Source organism: Notamacropus eugenii, chromosome 1 (genome assembly GCF_028372415.1).
Source record: "Notamacropus eugenii isolate mMacEug1 chromosome 1, mMacEug1.pri_v2, whole genome shotgun sequence".
In the NCBI taxonomy this organism is placed as follows: Eukaryota; Metazoa; Chordata; class Mammalia; order Diprotodontia; family Macropodidae; genus Notamacropus; species Notamacropus eugenii.
The window spans coordinates 259,029,696-259,054,900 of record NC_092872.1 but is presented as its reverse complement, the minus strand read 5'-3'; the positions used below and the strand labels follow the sequence as shown (position 1 = coordinate 259,054,900).

At 38.4% G+C, this 25,205-nt stretch overlaps 1 protein-coding gene across 1 annotated transcript in view; it reads left to right on the top strand.

The window, feature by feature from the left end:
• Positions 1-629: 629 nt before the first annotated feature.
• Positions 630-25,205, top strand: part of MACROH2A2 (macroH2A.2 histone) — a 59,593-nt gene continuing 35,017 nt past the window's right edge. The window contains exons 1-2 of the mRNA XM_072628724.1: positions 630-851; positions 24,743-24,976. Coding sequence (XP_072484825.1) covers positions 24,805-24,976 — 172 coding nt within the window. The 5' untranslated portion in view covers positions 630-851; positions 24,743-24,804. The remainder of the gene's footprint in view (positions 852-24,742; positions 24,977-25,205) is intronic.

The following is a 25,205-nucleotide window of genomic DNA, read 5'->3' as shown; positions in this document are numbered from 1 at the left end:
GGACAGATAGACGGTAGACAAAAATAGACAGATACAGATTATATAGAGACAGAAGGACTGACGTCGAGGCAGGTAAATGAAAGACAGATGATGAAGATAGAGAAATAAACAGATTGTTGATATATAGGAATAGACAGAAATCGATGAGGCTACCTAGATGGAGAGATAGCGGCACAATGAAAGGACAAGATAGGTGAGCGAGGGCCAGGTAAGGGACAACGAGAGCGCCTCTGCTTAGAGTCCCCGGAGGACAATGGTCCAGACACACACACACACACACACACACACACACACACACACACACACACACACACACACACACACACACCCCACCCTAGGCTGGGTGACCACGATGCGATGGCGGTGTGGCGGCTCGGGCTGCGGGGTTGACGAAGCTGCAGCGACTCCTCCTAGAGGTGGTTAACAGGAGGCGGAGGCGGAGGACCAGAAGTGGGAGCAGGAGCGGGAGCGCGAGCTGGAGGGAGCGGGCTTCTCCATCTCCGCCTCCGCCTCCTCCGCCTCCCCGCCCCCCGTTAGTTAGGATCCCGGCCTGGTGAGCAGAGCTGCCGCCGCTGCTGCTGCCGCCCGCCATTGGCACACACACGCGCACACACACTCACACGCACACACACGCGCGCACTCACACACACACAGACGCGCGCATCCCTCGCCAACAAGAAAGAAAGGAGCGGAGCCGAGGAGCGCAGGACCGGGCGCAGGACGGCGCTGGCCTTGGCCGCTGGCCCGCAGCCGGACGCGCGGACGGCCTGAGGAGCGCAGCGGGGCCCAGCCGCTCGCGGCAGGGGCCAGGGCAGGGCGCCCGAGCCCGAGGAGGAGGCGCCGGGGCGCAGGTGAGAGCCTCCCCAGGGTGCTGCAAGGGGCCGGGGTCCCCTAAAGCAGCTCCCGTCCCCGCCTCCTACCTGTGGCCAGGCAAGGCAGGGCCGGGGGCTGGGGGGGTGCTAGGAGCAGGAGAGGGGAGGACTGGAATTAGAATAAGGCTGCGGCCCCCGTGGGGGGGCGGTGATGAGCGGAGTCGGGGGGCTAGGATGGAGACGCCCGAGGTGGGGGAGGGGAGAAGGGTGAGGGCGGGGGAGGAGGGGGCGCGCCCCCCGCCCGGCCTGGCTGCGGCCCTGGCTCGGCTGGGCCCGCGGGATTCTCTGCTGAGAGGGCCGGGGCAGGATACTGGACGCGCGGGACCGGGCTTCCAGCTGGAGGGGACCGGTGAGCCGGGCCCCAGGTGAATGGAATAGGGAAGGAAGGTGAGGCACAGTCTTTCCGGTGACAGCTAGAAGCGGGGGCCCGTCCTCGCCGCCCGCGGGGCCAGGCCGAAGATGGGGGCTCCCGGGCCCCGAGGCTGACAATGGGGGCGCCGGAGGCAAGCCGTGATGGATGCTCTCGGGCCGCGGCGGGCGTCCCCCGGGCTGGGCTGAGCGGAGGCGGGCCGGAGCCGGGCCCCGAGGCCGGGGGAGCGCGTGGAGGGGGGCAAGGGGGAGGCTGGTACCGGCTGCGGAGGAGGGGCTCCGACCTCCCCTTCGGGTTCCCTTTCCGGGGCGGCCCGGGTTCCCTGTGCTTGGAAATGGCGGGCCCTGCCAGGGGGCCAAGGCCAGCCTTTTGCGCGGGAAAAGGAGGCGGGGGGCAGCGGGGGGAGAGGACATGGGAAAGGAGGAGGCGCCCGGCAAGCGCGAACCCCCCCAGCCTCCCTCTGAGACCCCAAATTACTAGCAGAGAGGATGTGGGTGAGGGAAGGGGAGGCGCCTGGCAAGAGCGAGGACCCCGGTGTTCCATACTTTGGAATCTCCCCCCCCACTCCCGCCACCCGCTAGGACTATGAGGGCTGGGGCGGGGGGGGGGGGGGGGGCGGCGTACTGGAGGAGTAGGCGCCCAGCTAGAGCGCGAACCCCGGCTTTCCATCAGCTAACCACCACCCCCCCCCAACCTGGCCACTCGTGAGCCCTAGTGTACTGGGGGTGGGGTGGGGGGAGGGGAGGCATCTGGCGAGTGCGCGGACCCCTGAGTTCCATATGCGCCCGCTCCCCAGGTTGGTCACCCAATAGGACCCCGAGTTCTGCAAAGGGGGAGAAAGAGGTCGTCCTAACCTAGCCTCCGCCACCCTGTCGTCCTCATTCTGTGCTCGCCTTCCAAGCCGTGCCCCCTCACCAGCTTGGTGGAGGGGGCACTGAATCTGCAGTCAGACAAATGTGATTTCAAATCTCAATGATACCACTTAACTCTCCAAGTGACTGCGAGCAAGTCATTTATTTCTCCTCTCCTGTACTTAAATATCCTAATATGTCAAATGGAGGAATTGAACTGGAAGCTCGCTGAGGTCCCTCCCAGAGCTGATGTTCTAAAATACCACAGTGGAGCACACTTATTTGTGTACATGCTGTGCCTCACCCTTCCCCTTCCCCCCGCCCCGGACCCCAGTAAGCTAGGGGCACTGATACCTCTTTTGGTCATGGTAGCCCCAGGTCAAGCCCAGTGCCCAGCTTTAATAAGTTCTTATTAAATGTTTATTGAATTGAATAGCCCACCTCTTGCGGTACGTCACTTGTCTTTCTTGCCTTTAGCTAATTCCTTCCCCTTAGGATAAAAACTCACAGATTATAAACAGCCCCAAGAGATCTCTGGGATTGTAGGGTTTCAAAACTGGAAAGGACTTCAAAGGTCACCTAGTACCATCCACTCGTTACAGAAAAGGAAACTGAAATTGATAGAGATAAAAGGGTACCATGGAAAGAGATTTGTCTTTGGCGTCAGAGAAGCTGCATCTGAATCCCTCCCTGCTAGGCTACTTCTTACCTGCCCGACCTTGGGCAGATTGCTTTCCCTCCATGGAACTCTGGTGTTCATCTAAACATGAGGAGACTGGACTACAAGACCTCCAAAGTCTAGAGCTCTGAGCCTATGGACTTGTATTGTCCAAGGTCTTGCCCAGCTCAGCCTCACTCAAAGCCAATTCACTTGCAAATCAAGACATCACCCTCTTGTCCAAGGTCACACAAGGATTTGAAGCTGCATCCAGTGTTCTTGTCATTAGATATACATATATATGTGCGTACACACACATGTGTATATGCCAACTCCCTCATTTTACAGATGGGAGAATTTAGGTTCCAGAGAAGGAAAGGTTCTGCATTTGTAAGTCATATCTAGGATCAGAACTAGCTTTGGACAAGGGGACACAGAGAGCAACTTGGTATAGTGGAAAACCACTGGTATGATCTTGAGCAAATCATTTCCCCTCTGCACTTCAGTTTCCTCCCTTTTAAAATCAGAGGGTTAACTAGAGGTTTCTTCCTTCTCTAAGATTCCAAGAGCCTATGAATTATGCTTACTGGCAATGATTTCAGTCAGGTGGAGTGTGTGGAGGGGCTACTTCCAATCAGCAACTGCCCAGACTTAATGGGAATCACAAACCATGATGCAGAAGTGGATGCGGGTAGATTGGGAGTTAAGTCTTGAGAGCTACAGAAATTATGAGGTGGGCAGAAGTTGAAACAAAACCAAGATTAGAAAAATTCAAAACATGCTTCTAGCTCTAAGATCCAAGTGCCTTTTTGGCAGTATACTTCATATTAAACTCAAGCAAATCACTTCCGTTCACTCAGCCTTTACTTTCCTTGTCTATAAAATGGAACAATGGTATTTTTATTATTAACCATTTCCAGGGTCCTGTGAAGGGAGGGTTTTGTAAATCTTCAAGAATTTCAGAAATATGTTATCTGTCTTCATAGTTGCTTGCCTCTCAGACTATAAAAAAAAAATAAGTAGAAACTGGGGGGAGTGGATTTAGAATTAATCCTGGAATATTATAACTGCTATAGAGACTTATTTTAATGAGATACAAATAATTGTAATCCTCATTATATAATTTTTGCTGAAATTGGCTCATCCCTTTGTTTTTAAAAAAAATCTTCTTTTGTATTGCAAGCTGACTTTTCTGGCTTTCTAGATTTTCAAACCTGTTTTTCAATTTAAGAATACTATTGAAGTCTAAGAATACATTGCAAATGAGAAAACTGTTTAAGCTGAAACTATCACCTTTGAAGTTTACCTTAAATCAGACTCCTCACCACTGGATAACATCTCTTTCATTGTCCACCTAATAAACATTCTGTAGCTCCTCTGTCCTTCATCATTTCACCTGGATTCATTGAAGCAACACTTCAGCAACTGTTCATGATTTTATACGTACATATTTCAAAAGCTACTTAATTCCATTATGATCCAAGAAATATGACCTTAGCATTCAGCTACCCCATCAAATTTCTCAGGTTTACAAGGGTTTTTATTTATTTCTTTAGCTTTTCACAGTGGACAGGAGACCCTTTCATTTTCTAGAACAACTATGTCTGTTTTCACTGTCTCCTGCTAGCAAAGGATGTGAGTTAGTCCAGTCTTAAGGAATTTTAACACAAATGAAACGATGCATTCATGCAGCGAACACAACAGCACTTAAAACTATAAAAACCCTCTGGTAGTTTTTTTCCCCTTGTGTCCCAAGGATGTTTGAAATTCTCCACCTTTTTACTGGAGTAGAATCTTGAACAAAGTGGTGACCATTCCTGAGTGGGTTCAGTGATTTATTCTAGACCAATAAGAAGCCAGCTTTTGACCACAAGATCAAATTCAGCCAATCTCTGGTGCTTCTTTGCAGAGACTGAAGAAAAACAATTGTCCACCATGATAAACCTTAACTTCAAGCCACCCCTTTTAGACTGTTCAAGAGAACACTCTAGAAGACTAAAAAACAATATTTTAAAGAATAATTTCAGGACTAAGAAAGATTCAGTCTCAATAAGTGTCTTGGAAAATTAGATATTGTCAATAGAAGCTTAGGAATGAGGAAAATCCCTATACACATCTGCAGTTGAGTGAAAACTCAGTGGTGCCTTTTCCACACTGTATAGAGAGCACTAGACCTGGAGAACTGAGTTCCAATCCAATCTCAGACACTTAATAGCTGTATGACTGAGTGAGTCACTTAACCTCTGTCTCATCCATAAAATGAATTTGTCACATAAGCTCTACATAAATGCTATATTTTATTCCCTTCTAACACCTATTCCTATTTAGATACCCCCATGATTTAGTTAAAAAGATGAGATTGTTGATCAGGAATTCGTCCCTGTATATGACTATGAATGTCTAGTTAAATTGGAGGGGAAATGGGCAAACACAGAAGATAAGTGATAAGAGGGGGCCTGGAAGAATATTAATGAAGCAAGGGGCTTAATAAAATGAAAATCGGATCCAGAAGTGAAAACATTGCTTTATAACGACAAACAGGTGTGTACAATTGGGAATTGGGTGGAGGCTACCATAGTTGTGAACCAGTACTGAGAGGTAAAAGACCTTGAAATGAGGCTTTCTAAGCCTTAGAGGAGGGGAAAATGATCTTGAAGCCAAATATACATTTTGAGCAGAACTATAAGGCTTATTGATTTAATCCATTGATACAGCCAAAAAATTATTTATATAATATTTATAGTAATACTTACAAAATAAATATATTTATTTATTGAATACCTCCTTATACAAGTGCTGTAGAGAAAGTAACAGTGGATATTGCTCAAAATTGGATATGGATCTCAAATTAAAATAACTCTTTGTCTTCCTGTTCCTAAAAGGAATTGTTTCTGTCTCAGTCTAGCCAATGTAGGTTTAAACAAGGATAGACTTAAGCAGAAGTGTGCTGAGGTCAACTTCTTATGGGACCCAGTTGTTTAATTTTCATTGTGAACATTTACTCTTTGGAAATCTGCAAAGGATATAAAACAATGCTTGATGGACTGTTTTGTTGATTACCTAGACTTAAGAAAGTGATGGAGACAGTGTGAATATGAAGATGAAACTAAAAGTGTGTGTATAAATTCCTCCCCGCGCCCCCCACCCCCACCCTGCTCCAAGCCAATTGTTAAACGTTTACCAAAAAGCCCTTGGACCTGGTTGTGTCTTCTTTGGTGCAAAGTGAGACAATTTATATGCAGTCTAGAGCAGAAGTTCTTTACTTAGAGCCAAGATGGATAGATTTCAAAGGGTCCATGGACCTGGATGGGAAAAAACAATGACATCTTTTTTTTCAATTGATTTCCTTTGTAATTCTTTGTATTTTTTTACACATTTAAAAACATGATTCTGAGAAAGATTCCACAGGCTTCTCCCAACTGCCAAAGGAGTCCAGGATGCCAAAAAGATCAAGAACTTTGACTCCAAGGTTCCCTGTAGGTTTCACCCCCTCCATGCAGGACGATAGGTTTAATGACAAGTATAAAGGGAGAATTGAACTAATGCTTGAACTTAAGCTATTTTTAACAGTATTAAGGCAGAAACAACATTTCAGCATCTCCTACCAAAAGTTGTCAAGCAGTTCTGCAAAAAACACAGGTGAAATGATGTTAAGGAAGACTATATCATAGGAACAATGTTAGAAACTGACAACTAGATAAATAAAATACCATAGATTTTCATGAATTTCTGTTGAGGTCTGGATATAATTATTTTTTTATTTTTAATCTTACTTTTATTGCTATATCTTTTCATATCACCTTCATTTTTAAATATATCCCTTACCCTTGCCCCTTTCTCCTACCCAATGAGACATCCCTTGAAATGGAAATTAGAAAAGAAAAAAAAATTTTTTTACAAAACCAGCCCTATGCCAGCTTGGCAGTATTTGCAGTATTCCACACATCTACTCTCCCACTCCACAAAGAGGAGAAAAAGCTGTATTTTTTTTCCCGTTATTCACTAGGTCCAGCTTGGTGATTGGCATGATACACTCTAATAGATTGTTGTTATTTCCATTTACATTGTAATCATGTATCTCATTTTTCTGGTTCTGTTTACTACATTGAACATCAGTTCATATAAGTCTTTCTATGTTTCTCTCAATTTTTCAAATTTGTACCTATTGTAATTTACTGCATTTACATACTGTAACTTTTTTTGTCCCAGGGGTTCTGGGATAATTTTTTTTTCTGCCATGAACCTCTCTGAGAGCCTGGCCCTGCCTCTGGACCCATTCTCAGAAAAAATGGTTTTTAAATACGTAAAGTAAAACACATAGGATTAAAAAATAAACCAATTGTTTTGAAATATAGTTAAGAAAATATTTTTAGAAGTCAGTTCTCAGGCTCGCAGAATAAGAACCCTTGGGTTTAGCAATTTAGTAAATAGACATTTACTCTGTTTCTCAATCTTTGCTACCACAGAAAAAAATATGCTTTTATGAATATTTTGGTGTGGGTGGAACCCTTCCCTTCAATCAGACCTTGGGTGTATGCCTAGATGGACTCACAGAATCAAGGGATATCAGTGTTTTGGTTCCTCTTTTTAAATTACAGTTCCAAATTGTTTTCCAGAATGGTTAGGATAATTTATAGCTCCAACAATCAATACAAGATTAATTATTATTTATATTATGTTTATTTATTTACATTAGTTATTATTGTTTTCTCTTTGTCTCTCCAACATTGACTCTTGCCAGCTTTGCCAATTTCCTGTGTGAGGTGAAACCTCAGAGTCATTTTGATGTGTTTCTTTTGTTATATGATTTGTTGCAATCTTCCATACAGTGAATAGTTTTCAACTCTTTTAAGAACTATTTATATGTGTGCATACATACATACACACATATGTATATATACACACACACGTATGCCTGTATATGTATGTATATGTAACCAAAGGCATAAGCAAATATGTATGTGTGATTTCTATATAACTTAGGATATTAGATCCTTTTTAGAAATGTTGATGGACAGTTGTTTCCCAGTCAACTGTTTTCTTCCTCATCCTAGCTGCATTGATTTTGTTTTTGCAAAAGCTTTTCAAGTTCATATACTAAAAACCATCTGTTTTCACTTTTGTAATGACTTATTTGGTTAGGTAGTCTCCTCTCTACCATAACTATAAAAGGTACTAAATCATGTTCTCTTCTAATTTTTTTTAATGGTGTGACATTTCACTTTCAGTTTGTGTACCCATTTTGAGCTTATATAATACAAATTGATGTTCTTAAGCTAATTTTCACCAAATGGTCTTCCTGTTTTCCCAGCAGTTCTGGTCAAATAAAGATTTCTTCTCTCTTGTGTCACACATCCAATAAGTTACCAAGGCATGCCATTTCTGCGTCCACAACCTTTCTTGTCTCCATCATCTTTTCTCTTATAGAGCCGCTACTTTAGTTCAGGCACTTGTCACCTTTCACCTGGTTTTTTGTGATGGCTTCAGAATAGGTCTCAATCCACTCCACTATTCCCTTTACCAGCTGCCAAAGTAATTTTCCCTAAGTGAAGAGCTGACCTTACTCAACACTCTCTTCTCAGGAAACCCCAATGCCTCACTTTTGCCTCAAGGATAAAGTAGAAACTCTATTCACAACTTGGCCCTAATCTGTTTCTCAAGCCCTGGTAATGCATTCATGTCCTGCCTGCTCATCATAGTCCAGTCTAATTGGTCTTCTCTTTGTTCTTCACATACAGTGTATCTCCTTTCACTGTGCCTTTATATGACCATCCCTCATTTTTGGAGGGTCCGTAATGAAACTGGAACACTAGACTTGTCAAAAACAGGCTGCATATGACCCACAACACTCCCGAGTGCCCCATGAACTAGATTAAAATGTATTCAGGAAATAGTTAACAAAGTAAAGTAAAATACAACAAAACATAGATAATATTGTTTTGTGGTTTTCTAAATTAATATGTGGCCTGCAGGGATCCTTACACATGTATTAGTGGTCTCATTTCTATTTGAATTTGCCAACACTATGTTAGATAATAAATGTCTTTCCTAATTCTCCCCAAAACTGGTGTCTCCCCTTCACTAATTATCCTAGTTTTTTTAGTAGCTATGTTGTATTTAATCCGCTTATATTTTTTCTGTAGATACATATATGTGTGCATATGTATGTATATATGTGCTTATGTGTAGATACATATACATATGAATATGCATTCACATGTTTCCTCTTTCTATAAAACATGGGCTTCTTGAGAACAGAGACCATTCATTTTTGCCTTGGTGTCCCAGCAACCAAGAAAGCATCTGACACAAATGACATTCCATAAATGTTTATTGACTGAGTGATTGATTCAAGTAATTCATGTTCTCAGGTTTATTGAACACTGGGTAATTGAATTTGATTGTTTCTGATTCTTCTTTGTCTAATCTTTTCAACTGATCTATTTCTGTATAGATCTACCATATATTTCTTAGCTGTTACCATCAGTGGTTTTAATAATTACTAGAATTTATAATAATAGAATTCATAATAATTCTACAATAATAATTATATTATATCTATAATAATAGAATTAATAATAAAAATGATAGAATTTAAGATCTAGGAGATCCATTCTTCCTTTATCCCTCTTCTTTTTTGCATTATTTCTCTTAAGAGTCAAGATTTTTTGTTCCTTGAAACCATGAGAGCCTAGACATTTTTGTTATGAGTTGGTCTAGCTCTCTAAAGTACTCCATATCACTAAACCTATAAATTAATTTACATGGTATGGTCATTTTTATTATACTGTTGCAGATTAACCATGAATAATTAATATCTCTTCAATTATTAAAATGATTATTCCTTTAGAGAGCATTTTGTAATATTTATAAGTCTTGGATGTATTTTGTAGATAGATTCGCAGCTACGTTATGCATTTCGTAATCATTTTAATGGGATTTCCCTCTCTATTATTTCCTCTCTAGTTTTATTATTGCTATATAAAAGAACTAAATAACCAAGGTAGCTAGGATAAGAAAATCCATCGAATGGGGAAAATCTTTCATCAAACATCTCTGATAAGGGTCTGCCAGTATGACTTCCCCAAGCGTACTGGTTTATATTTACAGGGGTGTGTGTTGTCTCCCCTGATAGAGTGTCAGCTACTTACATGCAAACACTTTCACTTTGTCTTTGTAGCCATATAATTAGCATTTTATAAATGCCTAATAAAAGAAAGGCAGCTAAGTGGTTCAGTGGATAGTGTGATAGACTTGGAGTTAGGAAACCCCAAGTTTAAATGCTTTCTTGTTTTCCCCATCTATAATATGAGGATAAGAATAGTACCTACCTCACTGGATTATGCAGATCAAATGAATTAACGTGTGGAAATTGCATTGCAAACCCTATGTAAATACAATTTGTTGTTGTTATTGTTGTAGCAGCAGTAGAAGTAGCAGCAGTAGCAGTAATATTGACTGATTGATAGTTAAAATATATAGTGAACTAATACAAATCTATGTGACAAGGGGCCATTCTCAAATGAATAAATGATCAAAAAGTAAGAAACAACAATTCTTGAAAGAAGAAATTAAAGCTATTAACAACTATATAAAAGACTTTTTAGAGTCACCAGTAATAATAGAAATGTACATCAAAACTGAGGTTTCACCTCATTTCAGGAAACAGAGATGACAAAAAGGCATTGCAGAAAAATAACCAGAGTGGTATTCTGTTAGCATAGATGTGAATTTGGTCAACCATTCTGGAAAGCAGTTTGGAAGTATGTTTTTTTAAGTGATTAAAATGTACATATCCTTTGACCCAAAGCTAGGCGGACACCCCCCCAAGGAGGTCAAAGACAGAAAGAAAAGGCCCATGCATGCCAAAATAAAAGGGAACACTTTTCATTGTAGAGAATTGGCAATGAAGTAGATGGCCATCGATTGGGGAATAGCTATACAAATTGTGGTACATGAACTTAATGGAATATTGATGCATTGTAAGAAATGGTGAATATGAAGAATTCAGAGAAGTATGGGAAAGCTTATATGAACAGACTCAGAGTACAGTAAATGGAACAAGAAAATGATGCATAATTAAGACAACCGTAAAAAGGGAAAGAACAATTAAAAAAAAAACCCCAAACGATAATTATAATGAACATGCTTGTTACTAGAGAAGAGATGATAGAAAGACTACCCAACCTTCTTTGCAGAGGTGGACTGTGCAGAGAGGAAGCATTCGATAAGACTTTGAAATTCAGTTGACTGACATGGTTTTTTCCCTGTTTATTTTCTCTGTTAGAAGAAATGACTTCCTTTTTGAGGAGAAATTTGAGGGGGAAGGATATAGTCATAAAGGAAGGTGATATAAAAACAAAATGTCAGAAAATAATTTTTAAGAGAAATAATAAGATTTTGTGGATTGGTTTTATATATTGCTTTTTTATGGAAGTGACAATCTTATTTCCTGATTATCTGAGTTTTCTAAAGAAACTACCATATTGTCAGCAAACAGGAATAATTTTGTCTCTTCTTTGTCAGTGTTTATGCCTTTAATTTCTTTCTCTTGTCTTCTGGTTATGACTAGCCTTTCTAGAACTATGTCATAACCATGAAAAGAGCAGCATCCTTGTTTTAAGCCTCCATTTTGGGGAAAGCTTTTAGTGTTTTTCCATTGCAAATAAGATTAGGTTTGGTTTTTAGATATATTCCTTTTATTATATTAAAAATCATCCTTCTAGGAAAAGAAAAGATACCAATAAAGGACTTTTCCCATGGAAGAGGAGATGTATGTAGGTAGTAACAGATAAAAGTTTCACTGGAGAAAATTTGCACACAAGATTACTCTCTCTGAGAAAGAGTTGTATCTCTTAAACAGTTTCCCATCCCAGGAGAGGGCATGGATGATTTCCTACAGGCAGGTAGCACCTAGCATGGTATGGAAAGTAAGAAGGAAAGGGAACCCAGAACCAGGAATAAGATAACATCTCCTTGGGAATGGAAACTGATCATGTGAAATTCAAGGGATAGAATCTTGTCTTGTGACGTTTGACACAGAGTGACTCTTACTATACAGCGCTGATATGGCTTTCCTTATAAATTAATATTTATAACATTTATTGAGTAGAACTATGTTATTAATTTTGTACAAAAGATAGATACTCCATTTTTCCAGTGAGTAGTGTATGGGTAAGAAAACCTTAACCTGGGGTCCACACAGATTTTAGTGGTTAGATGAACTTGGATAGGAAAAAAAGGACATCTTTATTCTAATATAATTGATTTCCTCTGCAATCCTGTGTATTTTGTTTTATACGTTAAAAACATTGTTCTGAGAATGAGTCCATTAGCTTCACCAGGCAATTGTCACAGGGATCCTTAACATAAAAAAAGATTAAGATCTTCGAGTGTAAACCAATTTTTCTTTTCCGGTATTTAGCTGAACTCTATTTTGTGAGAGTGAGGAGCAGATATTTGGCATATTTCCGCACACAGTGATGTTTACGCATTACCATTCTGTTGTGCATTTCCCATTCTATTCCATTCAGAATTAGCAGTGCCAATCAAATAAATCAAGCATAGTAGGATTAACTTTAATGAATAAACACTGAGGACTATATACCGATGTCACTGCCTTTATTTTAATTAGTACTTAGTGAAACACTAATTCAATACCATTTTGCCAAATATGGCCTTTCGTGTTATGCACTACAGAAAAGCTATCATTTAAATGGAATAACAATGAAGATTTGCACCCACTTTAGGAGAAACAGAAATATATAAATACACTATTAAGAATATATTTGGTGTTCAGTAATGTGAAAATAATATAAAATAGTAGCTTAAAATAAATACTTTTGGGGAAGCTTAAATAGAATTAGATATTGACTTTTAGATCAAGCGCTGATTCACCAAGTTCACATTCTGGGGCACTAAATTCTAAATTAATGAGCACTTTAGAATTTTAGTGAAGTGATAAGAAATTTAATTCTAACCCTTTCTACAAGACTCACTTTTTCATTATTAGATTTTCTTTAACTATTTGCATAAACTGTCATACAGGCCTACTAATTTGACCAGTCACTTGATGGATATTGTTTCATGATAACATAATGATAACACAGCCTCACCATAATGTAGTACAACCTGCTAGGTAATTCCTGGAGATGTAAATTTCACTTCTTCCAGAGATCGGTGATCTGTAAAAGGTAACTTGTCTAGGAATCTTTAATACCCAAATCAATCAAAAAATGGCTAGTGAGTTGACTTAGGGCTTCTCCCATTAATCATAAAGACTGCACATGGGTGCCCATATTTCACACCCTCACTCTGTCTGACCTATAATCCAACTAGCTGAAGAAGTGACTTCACTAGGCTGTGTCAAGTTACCAGGTAAGGTATAAGGTTGTGTGAGACCACAGAATAGAATCTTTTGAACTTGGCCCTCTTATCAACCCTGTAGACACCAAAGGCATATGTGAGCCATTTCTCCGCACCCGTCTTTTCCTGGCTTCCAAGTCATCTGAGAAACCCCAGGTCTCTGAATTAGGAAAAGAGACAAGTTATGAGTATGGAAGTGTAGTTGTTAATATGAGCATTACCATCAATACTTCTTTAAAGCATTTTAAAAATATTATCTTATTTAATCCTCATGACAACCCTGGATGCTATATCATCCCCATTTTACAGAGGAGCAAACTGAAGTAGACAGATGTTAAAAAGACTTGCAAAAGATCACATAGTAAGTATCTGAGGCTGGATTTGACCTCAGGTCTTCTTTGAGCCGAATTTGAATTCCACATCTTATTCTCTATCCACTATACCACCTAACTGTCTCTAAGTTATAAAGATTATTCAGAGTCATTTTGCTTTAAAGACCTAATTTAAGATTTTTCATTCTAAATTTTGATCACTTATCTCTCATATTTATAATTTGGTTCTACGTGACCTCATGTAATGTTGTTTTACCTAATATATTAGAATCATGGAATATAGAATTGGAAGGAAATTAAAAGATCATCTAGGCTAGGGGTTCTTAACTGTTTGACATATAGTAGATGTTCAGTAAACATTTGTTGACTTTGTGTTGTGGAGTTCTTTTCAAAATTATGTTTTTCAAATGCATAAATATAGTACATAGCATTACAAAACCAATTACAATATAGTTATCAGAATTTTTTTAAACACAAGTTCATGGTTAAAACCCTATGAATCTACAAAAGAAGGAACTGAGGCCCAGAGAGGTCACATAAGGAGTAAGCAATAGAATGAAGAGTCAAATTGACTCTAAGTCCAAATTTTATGTAACTGCTACTCACAAGAGCTCATCTTCCTGGAACTAAGTAGAAAGAGTAGGTGGCGGTCTCCCTATTTTAAAATGGAGGAGAAGCTCTCTGTTAATAAAACACAGGCCAATAAATCTTTTTTAGTTGGAAATTACAGGCTGAAATTTGAAACTATACCCAAAAAAGCTATTAAACTATGCCTACCCTTTGCATTACCACTACTAAGTCTATACCCCAAAGAGATCAAAGAAAGAGGAAAAGAGCATATACATACAAAAATATTTTTAGTGGCTCTTTTTGTTGTGATGGTAAAGAATTAGAAATTGAGGGGATGCTCATCAATTAGGAAAAGGCAAAGCAAGTTAAATAAATGTGATGGAATGCTACTGTCCTGTAAATGACAGTCGGGATGATGTTAGAAAAACCTGGGAACACTTTTATAAACTTGATGCAGTAAAGTGAACAGAACCAGCAGAACAATTTGTACAGTAACCTCAATATCATAAATATGATCAACTTCCAAAGAGATAGGAAATCTGATCAATGGATTGACCAATCACAATTCCAGAGAATTCATGGTGAAGCATGCTGCCCACTTCCAGATAAAGAACTAATGGACTCTTTCTTTATTATTTTTTTCCCTTTTTTTTGAGGGGAGGGGTCTGACCAATGCAAAAATTTGTTTTATAGGACTATCCATATTTGCAGTGGGTTTTCTTTTTCTTACCTTCTCAGTGGGTGGGGAAGGGGAAGGAGAAGAAAAGAATTCAGAACTGAAAAAGAAAAGAAAATAGAATTTAAAAAATAAATTACAGGCTGACTTGATTACCGAAAGTTTGTAGGTGATAATATTTAATGATTCTTAGGAAAGAATTTCACCATCTAATGTGACTCCTCCCTCCCTTTGTTCAGTTTCATGACTACAAGGAGATGCTGTGGTGTCACAAGTCAAATCTTGAGTCTCAATTCAGTACTAAACTTCTAACACATCCTATGTATATATAAAGCCATATTTTATGGCTAGCTATATACCCTGCTATTTATGCCTGTAGGTCAATTTCTGAAACAGTTTTGCAACCTCTACAGTTTACATGATTGTTAATATCCCAAGAAGGAAAAAAAAAAGATGGAAGGATGGCCATTGTGAGAATTTGTTTCTGCCATAATAATAGCTCAAACATCTAGGTAGCACTTGGAGACTTAAAGACAGTGATGTGCTGGTGATATTTGACAACCAGCTCTTACCAAAAAAAAAAAGGCATGATAGCTTATCTGCATGTTAACATTTTCTCCATAATTTTCTTAAGTCTAGACAAAGTAATTAATCAAGCCTTGATTTGTAGCATTTGACAATTTCTGAATTCTGAAAATTTAATGGTCTGGCTCAGGTTTGAACTGACTCCAGCATATCTCTGCTTTTGGAGCACTTTTCTGTCAATAACCCTGTGAGGCAAGTAGCACAGGGCTTATTATTCCCATTTTAGAAAGGAAGAGACAGATGTGTTAATACAGATAGTCAATATCCAAGATAAGGTTTGAACCCAGCTCTCTTGCCCCAATTGGGTTCAGTGTTTTTGTCACTAAATATATGCTGAGATATGTGTGTGTGTGTATATGTGCCACTAAAGCATATATTTTAAAATTTAATTTGAATTTACTCTCTTCTTAGGTTCACAATTAACAAACTCAGTGATGAGCAAAATTAGTCTTCAGGACTAACCCAAGTAGCAATCCATTCATACTGGGAAATAGAATTAATGTTCTATATTGGTTCGGTTTAGCTTAAACAGACACTTCAAAACCTCATCATCAGATTTATTTCATGAAGTAGATACAGAAGCCCTAGATTTCTAACATTAACTTCCCATCTCTTCTAACCATCTCAACTGGGGTGATTGACAGAAAAGATTCCAAGTTCCCAGTTTCCTTCTCTGAAAACTAAAGGGATGGGTTTAAATGATGCCCAAGATCCCTCTGAACTTGTACTTGCTACCCCACTGCCTTCATGTTTAAGACTTATTTCACACAGACAGCATGAGGTAGCTTTTTTGTCTTGTCAAAATTATTTGAAATGATTTTTCAAAGGAATAATTTGTTACCAAAACACTGTAACTTAAATAAATCAGGTAAAGTATTTGATTCTAATGCCCATACCTCACTAATTTGATCTGAGTGTAATTTTTTATGAAGGCATGTGTCATATGGATGTGCTTATGGTGTTAATATGGTTTGGCATAAAGGCTATAAAATTATTGACTCTTCTCATTCATTTAAAAGGTGGCCTTAGGAGAAAATGATTTGGGAAGTATTACTTGTCCAATAAGGATTTGCCCTTGTGGGTTCTTCAATAGAAGTATAATGGACAAAATGATTCTACTGTCATCTTTGAATTTGGTTTTTACAGTTACAAAACAATGCTACCTAAGTAGTATTATTTGAATAGTTGGAGTGGTCCACTAATAAGATTCTGCAAGGTAGAAGGTGGTCTAAGAGGAGTTCATAACCTTAAAAAAAAAGATTATATTTGGTCAGATTGTTTAAACCTCACTCCTGGGCCTTCACGGCTTTTGTTTAGTCCATTTTTCTTTCCTGTAAGATGGAATGTTGAACTCTCAGGGCACAGGTGCTTCATGGTAAATTGTGTTTTATTTTTCATAGTTCTTTTTAAACTATTCTAAAGTGCATCAGAGATTTAGGACATAATGCAGAAGTAATGTTGAGTAAATATTACAGCCCCACACTATCTGCTGAATGGCTGCTTGTCAGGGACATTGTAGAAACCAACTGGTCCTTCAGGTCCTTTCCAACTCAGCGAGACTGTGAAATTATTTATATCTCAGAAGCTTTAAGAATCCTATCTTAATCTATTAGAAGATAATAGCTGGGGATCTAGATATCATAGTGGAATAGAGTGAACATTCACCTTGGAGGCAGGAGATCAAAACTTGAGTCCTGACTCAGTCACTTACTTAGCTGCATGACCTTGGTTGGGTAGCTCCCAGACTCTTGTTTCTTCCATCTTTCAAATAGGTGATCTATTATTTGAACAGCTCTAAGAATACAATGATAATAATTTATCAAAAGTGTCTCATAAGTCTTATGGAGATGTATAAATATGAAGTATTATACTATTTAAATGGGTTTATGTAGTCCCGGAAATCAATATTTACTTTATCAACAACTCTAAAAATTATGAGGACATGTTGTTTCTAGATTTTGATGAGTGTATATATGGAAGCTCTTCAATTAGCATAATTTTTAGAAGAAGTCACAGAAGTGCTTTTAAGTGAATCATCCTTTACCACATTCAATTGCATTTCTTTGTCATCCTGTGTCTTAAGCCATAATAAACTTGTACAATCAACCAGTCAGTGAATCATTTAATAAACAAGCATTTATTAAACTAGCCTACAATGCACCAGGAACTAGGGATGCAAATTTAAAGAATGAAACAAGCCCTAATCTCAAGGAACTTATATACCAGTGCTTCTTACCAGCATTTAGCAGCATCTAGCACATAACAGGTGCTTGACAAATTTTTATCAACTGATTAACTAACATATATGCACATATGTGGTTCTAAATACATATATGGACCTATGTGTGTACACATGAATATATAATACACATGGATATATCTGTACATGTCTGTATATGCATATGAAGAATAAATCTAAAGAGTATAAATAAAAGTAGTTCAATACAAGGTATTTTGAGTAGGACTGCACAAGCAGTGGGGGAATCGGAAAAAACTTCATAAGGTTATTGCCATTTTCTAAAAAAAACAAATGAGTATTTTACCACTCAGTTATGAATCCATTTTTAATACTTCATTATTTACATTAAAAGGGAAATTAGTCCAAAAATAGCCAAGTATCTTGTCATCCTTAAAAATAATATGAATATGCCTATCATAAATACGCACAGTTATTCAGAATCTTCCCTGTGTCCCATTTTTTCTGTCTCTTTGCCTATCAAAGAGACTATTTAATAAATTTGTTCTTTCAGAGCCATACTATGGATCCAATGAGGATCTCTATTATACTTATAAATCTTGCTAAGAAAGTTGATCATTTTCCATTGTTCATCTCCACTATTAAGAAATGCATTGATTTCTGTCATTACCACAACCACTATCCCCCAAGTGGCACAGATGGCACTGGCTGAGCATTGTAACCCAATATTGTCCATTTGGGACAGTCTGAATGGTTTTTATCAATTCTCTTACCAGCTATAGACAGTCCTTGGTTAAGCTACCAATTTACATAAAATTGTATTTGTTAAAATGATAAATAAAAAAATTTTTCTTTGACTAGATTTTTCCACTATGACGTAGGGTGACTGAAACACTATATGATGTTTTTGTGTTGGTAAGTCTGATCATCTCATATACTCACAGACTAGGAGTGCTAAAAGGAATTTAAGGGCTCACTGAAGTCCAGCATCCTAAGTGAAGTGATTGATTGGTTTATTTATTTAAATATGTATACATACTGGATAAATATGTATATAAATGTGCATATATGTGTGTATATATTAATACATATATAAATATGTACATATGTGTATACATATGTACATATTTAAATACATATGTTTGATTTATTTAAATATCTAAATTTATTTATATAGATATAAATACATATAATTTATATACATATATAAATGTAAATAAATCAAACCAGGATACAAACCAGACCTTCTGCCTTCATGTCCAAGGCTTATTTCACCTTGCCAATGCTTCTAACAGCTTTTTGGGCCTTGTATAAAAAACTCCCTGAACCCAAGGACTTTGCATCAGTTATGATGATCTCCTGTTCATAGTAGGGTCTCCATAATGTTGATATTCTATCCACTACCCTAATCTAACTCTGGCTCTACTGCATTTGCTTTAAGATGAATCGTGATTCTCTTCTATCACTTAGAGTGCTTCGAAGTATCAGGCTCTTCCAGGTCCCAAGTAAGATAAAAATACAGTGTGATGCTTTTGTTTTTGGTCTTAACTGAACTAGCCAAAGAATCCTATTTGTAGCCACTCTTTACCAATCCTAGGAATTTCAAAGGTTACTTTATTCATTATCCCATCAACTATGTACCTATGTGCAACTATGTAACTAACTACTGGTTATTCTCTTTGCATGAGGGAGAATCGTTTTGTGTTCCGTGCAGCTTTCCTTCGACTGGAAAGGAGATTATGATCATCTTATACGTCCTTTATGCCATACATGAGCACCCCCATTGGTCCTTCACCAATCAAGGAAAGATTTCCTTGGCAACCCTCCTTCCTCATTCTAACTTCCTTTTCCAACTGGTAACTGATATTGTATTCACTATTGTTGATGTGATCTATATGCAGAACTTTAGAAATTGGTCTCTTTAAAAAGAGAGGTATGTCTTCTAGAATCTAGCATTTAAACAAATTCCAAAGAACCAGAGCATTTTAAGAAACTGGGGTATGGAGAATTTAATTGAACCATGGTTACAAGTTAACGGTAGAGCCAATGCTACATCTAAGATCTCTTGATTTTTCCATTGGCTGCCGTCTCTACTATACCTAAATGCCTCCATTAGGAGAGCTCATAACACTTCTTATTAGTACATGGTGGTTTTCTCATATTTCCATGGATATACTGGATCTTCGAAGACAAGAGACCAAGCCTTATATTTGTATTTGTGTGTGTATGTCTATGTGCTGTTCTGCACAGTAGGCACTTTCTATATTTTATGTAATGATATGTTTCCTCAACATAGCTTAATTCATTGCTAATTCATGATGAGCTTAGTTACAGAAAGTTGGCAGCAGAAAAGGTCTTGCAAATATTTATGAACCTTTACAATAATTTCTTCCATATTTAATTCAGTATAATTTAAAGTGTGTTAAATAATGGAAATTCAACCATTTTCCTTGAAAGAAACATAGATATCCAAAGACCTAGCCTAATACTTCACAAATAGTAGGTATTAAATAAATATTTGATGATTGATTTTTTCCTTTATCTTAAGCATTGCCTTTAACAGAGTATATTTCTCCATTCCATAAAGCTAGCATAATAAAAAGTGAGATTCACAGAGCAAAACCCAAGTATTTACTAAGTATCCAATGCATGCCAGACATTGTACTAAACATTGGAGATTCAAAGAAAGGGTAAAAAAAAATAACCTTCGACCTCATGGAACTCACAATCTAATGGGCAAAGACAACATGCAAACAAGATACGTACAGGATAAATTGGAGATAATCAACAGAAGGAAGGAACCAGAATTAAGGGAGATTGGGAAAGGCTTCTTGTAGAAGTAGAAGAATTCTCTCCCTTCACATCTCTGACTTTTCACTTCCTTCAAGTTTCAGTTCAAAGTCAGAGAGGTGGAGGAGGAGGATAAGACTGAAAGAGGACACACTGCAAACGTCAAGAGTTTCTAACATAGTAACATTCTGTCTTATCTCATCTTGCCTTATTGCCAGATTATGTTATGGGACCTTTCTTTCTTTGACTTTGCCAAATACTGGTGACAAGCCTTTTAGGATTCACTGCTGTCTTAAGCAAAGTGTTTTCCTGAAACTGGATCCCAAGCCTTTCCAGAAGGAGAGCACTTGCCTGTGCTTGTACTTGCTGACATAGTTTCAGAGAATCCCCTCCAATGTAGCATCAGAGTATGCCTTTTGTAAAGGACTTTGGTTGATGACCTTTGATTACCTACATTGCCTACATTATTTGCCATTGTCATGGAGGATGTACACTGTAGAGTTCAAATACAAAAGGGATTGCCTATAAATGGCAAAATCCTCCAAATCTTTATGTTTGTGGATGACATTATGCTGATTTCATCAAGACCTAAAATATTGGGGGACCTCTTCAGTAACCACCATTAGATAGGGTCCTAACAGTCCACAAGGAAAAACCAACTGGATGAAGAATGCCTGCTGCCCAGACATATGTAATCGAAAGAACAGCCCATTGAATTAATCTCTCAATACATAGATCTTGAATTAATTAGTTATTGAATGGTTAATTCATATATATTAGAAAGATAGTGTAGATAGGCAATGAACTGAATCCAGAATTGAATTGGAAGAAGAGGGTGGGCTGCATTGCATCTGGGATGTTGTTAACAGCACTTTAAAATCCTATGCTACTAGTCCCTGAAACAAAAATCCTTCTTTTTTAACATTCCTGTTCTTCCAAAGATACTAAATGGCTGTGATTCATAGAACACCATTGTCATCAAAGAATCAAAATTATGAATGGCCCCCACAGGCAATAAAAAGACATAAGATCTGCATATGGGTACATTACCTAATGATAATCTACTATGAAAGTTTTAGCTACTGTGATCAATACAATAATCCACAATTCTGAAGGACTGATGATGAAAAATACTGTTCACTTCTAGAACAAGAACCAATGGAGTCAGGGTACAGATTGAATCATATTTTTTACTGTATATTCCTTGCTTTATTCCCCACAGCATGGCTAATGTGGAAATATGTTTTGCTTGATTTCATATATATAATGAGCATCATATTTCTTGCTTTCTGAATAGTTGATGGAGGTGGTGGGTGGAGGAAGAAAATTTGGAACTGAAAATTAGGAAATAAAATAAAAATATTAATAACAATGACTTGCATACATAAGGGGCATAGGAGATAGCATACAAAAGGTATATCATTATGGAAGAAGTGAGCCAATCACTTAGTGAGAGTGGGGGATAAGACATGAATAAACTGAGTGTTACATTACCACACACATCATATTAACAGACCTAGAGGAAGGCTTTCAGAGCACCGATTGGATGCTCCAGGGACACTGTATGGAAAATTATGGACAAGTCACTCATGATGAGAAATTGCAGATGAATTGTAGTCTGTCTATTGGAAAGAAAATTTGCATAAATGAGCTCATGAACCCATTGAAATATTGTAGTATTGTCAAATATATTTATAACCTTGAGACACAGACTAGCAGGGACTGGGGCATTTCACTCCATGCTTTGTACCCAGGTGTTTAGTTTGGGCCAGTCAGTCCTGGGGGAGACTGCCTTTAATTAAAACAACTAGGTTCTTTTTTTTTTTCACATTCCTCAACTTATATCCTCTATCCCAGTGACATCTTAGGATGATTTTTTATAGTTTAGGTCATGGTTCATCAGTCTAGGATTTTCCCCAAAATGGAACAATTAGAAGGTACTCAATGTACCATATAAATCAGGAATAGGACAGGTAATTTGTTTTTTCATACAAAAGAGATACAGAACATAAAGGATTCATACTGCACATTGTCAGAACAACTTAAAAACAGGACGTAGTAACTTAGACTGATATTCAAACTATATCAACATCTAAAGTGGATATGAGATTCCTGAGTAAGCATTTTACATTTCACCTCTGCTTTGCACTGTCACTCAACACCAAACTCCTCTGAATTCTGCGCTCAGCCACTGTTTCAGTGGCTGCATCTGCTGTAACCAGTCCCTTTTCTAAGTATACCCAGGATACTCGGACTTTTCGAACTCACAAGCCTGGACATGTGCACCTTGAGAACCCTGTCTAGAGTCACCTACCCAAGAAGGAATACACAGAATGAGCAAAGCAGCTAGGGACCTAGTTACACCTTTACCTAACTGAGTCCACATTCTATGTGGGGAACAGCAGGGTATTAGTAGGGACACCGTCCAGCCCCTACCCCTCTTTATGAGAGTCTAGAGATGGTGTATACTACTTGTCACATGGAAGAACACAGCTTCCACAACCTTGGATAGTAAAATGCCGTACAGAACAAGAAAGCAGTTGTCATTCTGACACTTCAGGCTGTCATATTTCAACAATGCATGCAACATAACAATAGTTCACATCACTCTGATCTTTTAAAGTTTTTTAAACAGTTGGAAAGCATAACTATCCACCCTGGAAGTCCTCACCCAATGCCTCATCATATGAATGTGAACCTCGGTTTCTGAAGGCTGGGCAAGTGTGCCTTTCTCACAGGTTCCAACAGAATGAATTTATCTGTTGCAACAACTTTTCAAGGATTATTTGCCACATCTTAAGGATGAAAAAAATAAGAAACGGAGAAGTTAAGTGAGTTGCCCAGTGGCATAAAGATCATAAGTACTAAAGTTAGGATTTGAACCTAGCTTCAAACCCATTGCTCTTTCTCTATCATACTACATTGTCCTAAAATGTGCCTACTTCATGGCGTGTTGGGAGACAGACAAGATGATTCAAAGTGCTTTGCAAACCTTAAAGTACTACATAAATATAAGCTATCATCATCATCATCATCATCATCATCATCATCATCATCATCATATGTGGATAGTCATTTGAAATGCCATTGTCGGTAAAAGCAATATCTTTGAGTTGTTAACATATCACTTAGGAAAATCTCAGTTCTTTTTTCCCACTTGTGCTGGAAAATACTTAAAACTTAGATTTATTAGTCCTAAGAAGGTTTCATTCATCATCACAGTACCAAATCTAACAATGTATTTTAAGCCCATCCAGGATGTTAAAATTCAATATGTAAATTTCAGTTCTTGCCAAAATTTTGCCCATAAGTGTATGATTTGTTTTCATTTTAAAGATGCTTGACTTCCATAAATAAATAGTGTTTACATATCTGACTTCTGTAGCATTGTGCTGAAAACCCTCCTACTGCAATGAAATTTTGATATCTTCTCCGAGGTCATCTTTCTTTTGCAAGCATGTTGGCGACTCTAGGTGCTAAGGTACAGATGCTTACAGTATGTTAAGAGACAGTAGTAACTGCTGTAATATTTGGTTAAAATGCATTAAGGTATACAATAAAACTGCTCCCTTCTGATCTACTGCTATCTTAATAAGTAATATTCTGATGTAGGCCTGGAAAAGTGTTTTCATCAGATAAATGTGTATCAGCTCCAAGAGTCATGTTTCTCCAAACCAGTTGTTTAAAAAGTTATGGTCATGTGAATTGTGATATTTATTTTAAAAGTCAAAAGCATATCATAAAAAGGAGAAATTATTGTAGAGAATGATGCCCTTGTCCTGCCATATTTCCCTCTTCTCCTGTCATTGGTTCAGTCCATGTAGATGCTGGTATGTGGGGCAGCAGACCTTGGGTTAAACCTCATTAGGCTAAACCTTCTCACTGCTCCCCCCCCCCCCAATGCCCTGCTTCAGCAGCTGGCAGACTCCATTTTGTTGTCAAATCAGCTGTTCAGCCACCTTGGTATTTGATAAGCCTTTACACAAAAACCACAGTATTGCCTTAGACAGTGGTATCAAATTCATTTAGAAACAGGGTATATTATTCATATGGATTCCTGTGAGTTGTGAGTTGCCTTAGAAAACCACATATTAACTTTATCTGTGTTTTATTGTATTTTCATTTATTTTGTTAAAATTTTTCAATTTCATTGTAATCTGGTTCAGCTGAACTCGAGTGTGCATGCAAAGAACCACCTCTGCTTTAAACTACAAGGGTTCTTAATCTGAGGTCCCTAAACTTTTAGGTTTTCAAAAAGTGTTTTTTGACATCTGTATTTTATCATAATTGGTTTCCTTTGTAATTCTATGTATTTTATCTTATGCATTTATAACCATGATTCTAAAAAAGGATCCATAGGCTTCACCAACCTGCTAAAGGGGTTCATGACCCCCCTAAAAAAGCTTAATAATCCCTGCTTTAGAGCTACTTGTGCCCTAAATGTGTCCTCAGTCCCATTTTTCTTTCCCTTCACAGCATTGTGGTCAGTGTGACAGAGGATTCACGTATCAGCAAACTGAGAGAAAAACATCAGCAAGATGTCAGGCAGAAGCGGCAAGAAGAAAATGTCCAAACTGTCCCGCTCAGCCAGGGCAGGAGTCATTTTCCCGGTGGGGAGAATGATGAGATACTTGAAGAAAGGAACGTTCAAATACCGGATAAGTGTGGGAGCTCCAGTCTACATGGCAGCTGTCATAGAATACCTCGCAGGTAAGTTTTTTAAATGTCAAGAAATGAAAATATGCTTCCTGGATCGAACACATCTTAGGATGTGTTCATCGTCTTAGGATGTGTTCATCCCTCACTCTTTATCTGACACAGTTTATGGAAGGATCATTTAAATTATCTTTTGATTGCTTTAAGGCTAATGTTGATGGACAAGAGGATTCTTGAGCTTGTCTCTTAGCCAAAGGAAATATCCTATAATGAAATTACAAAG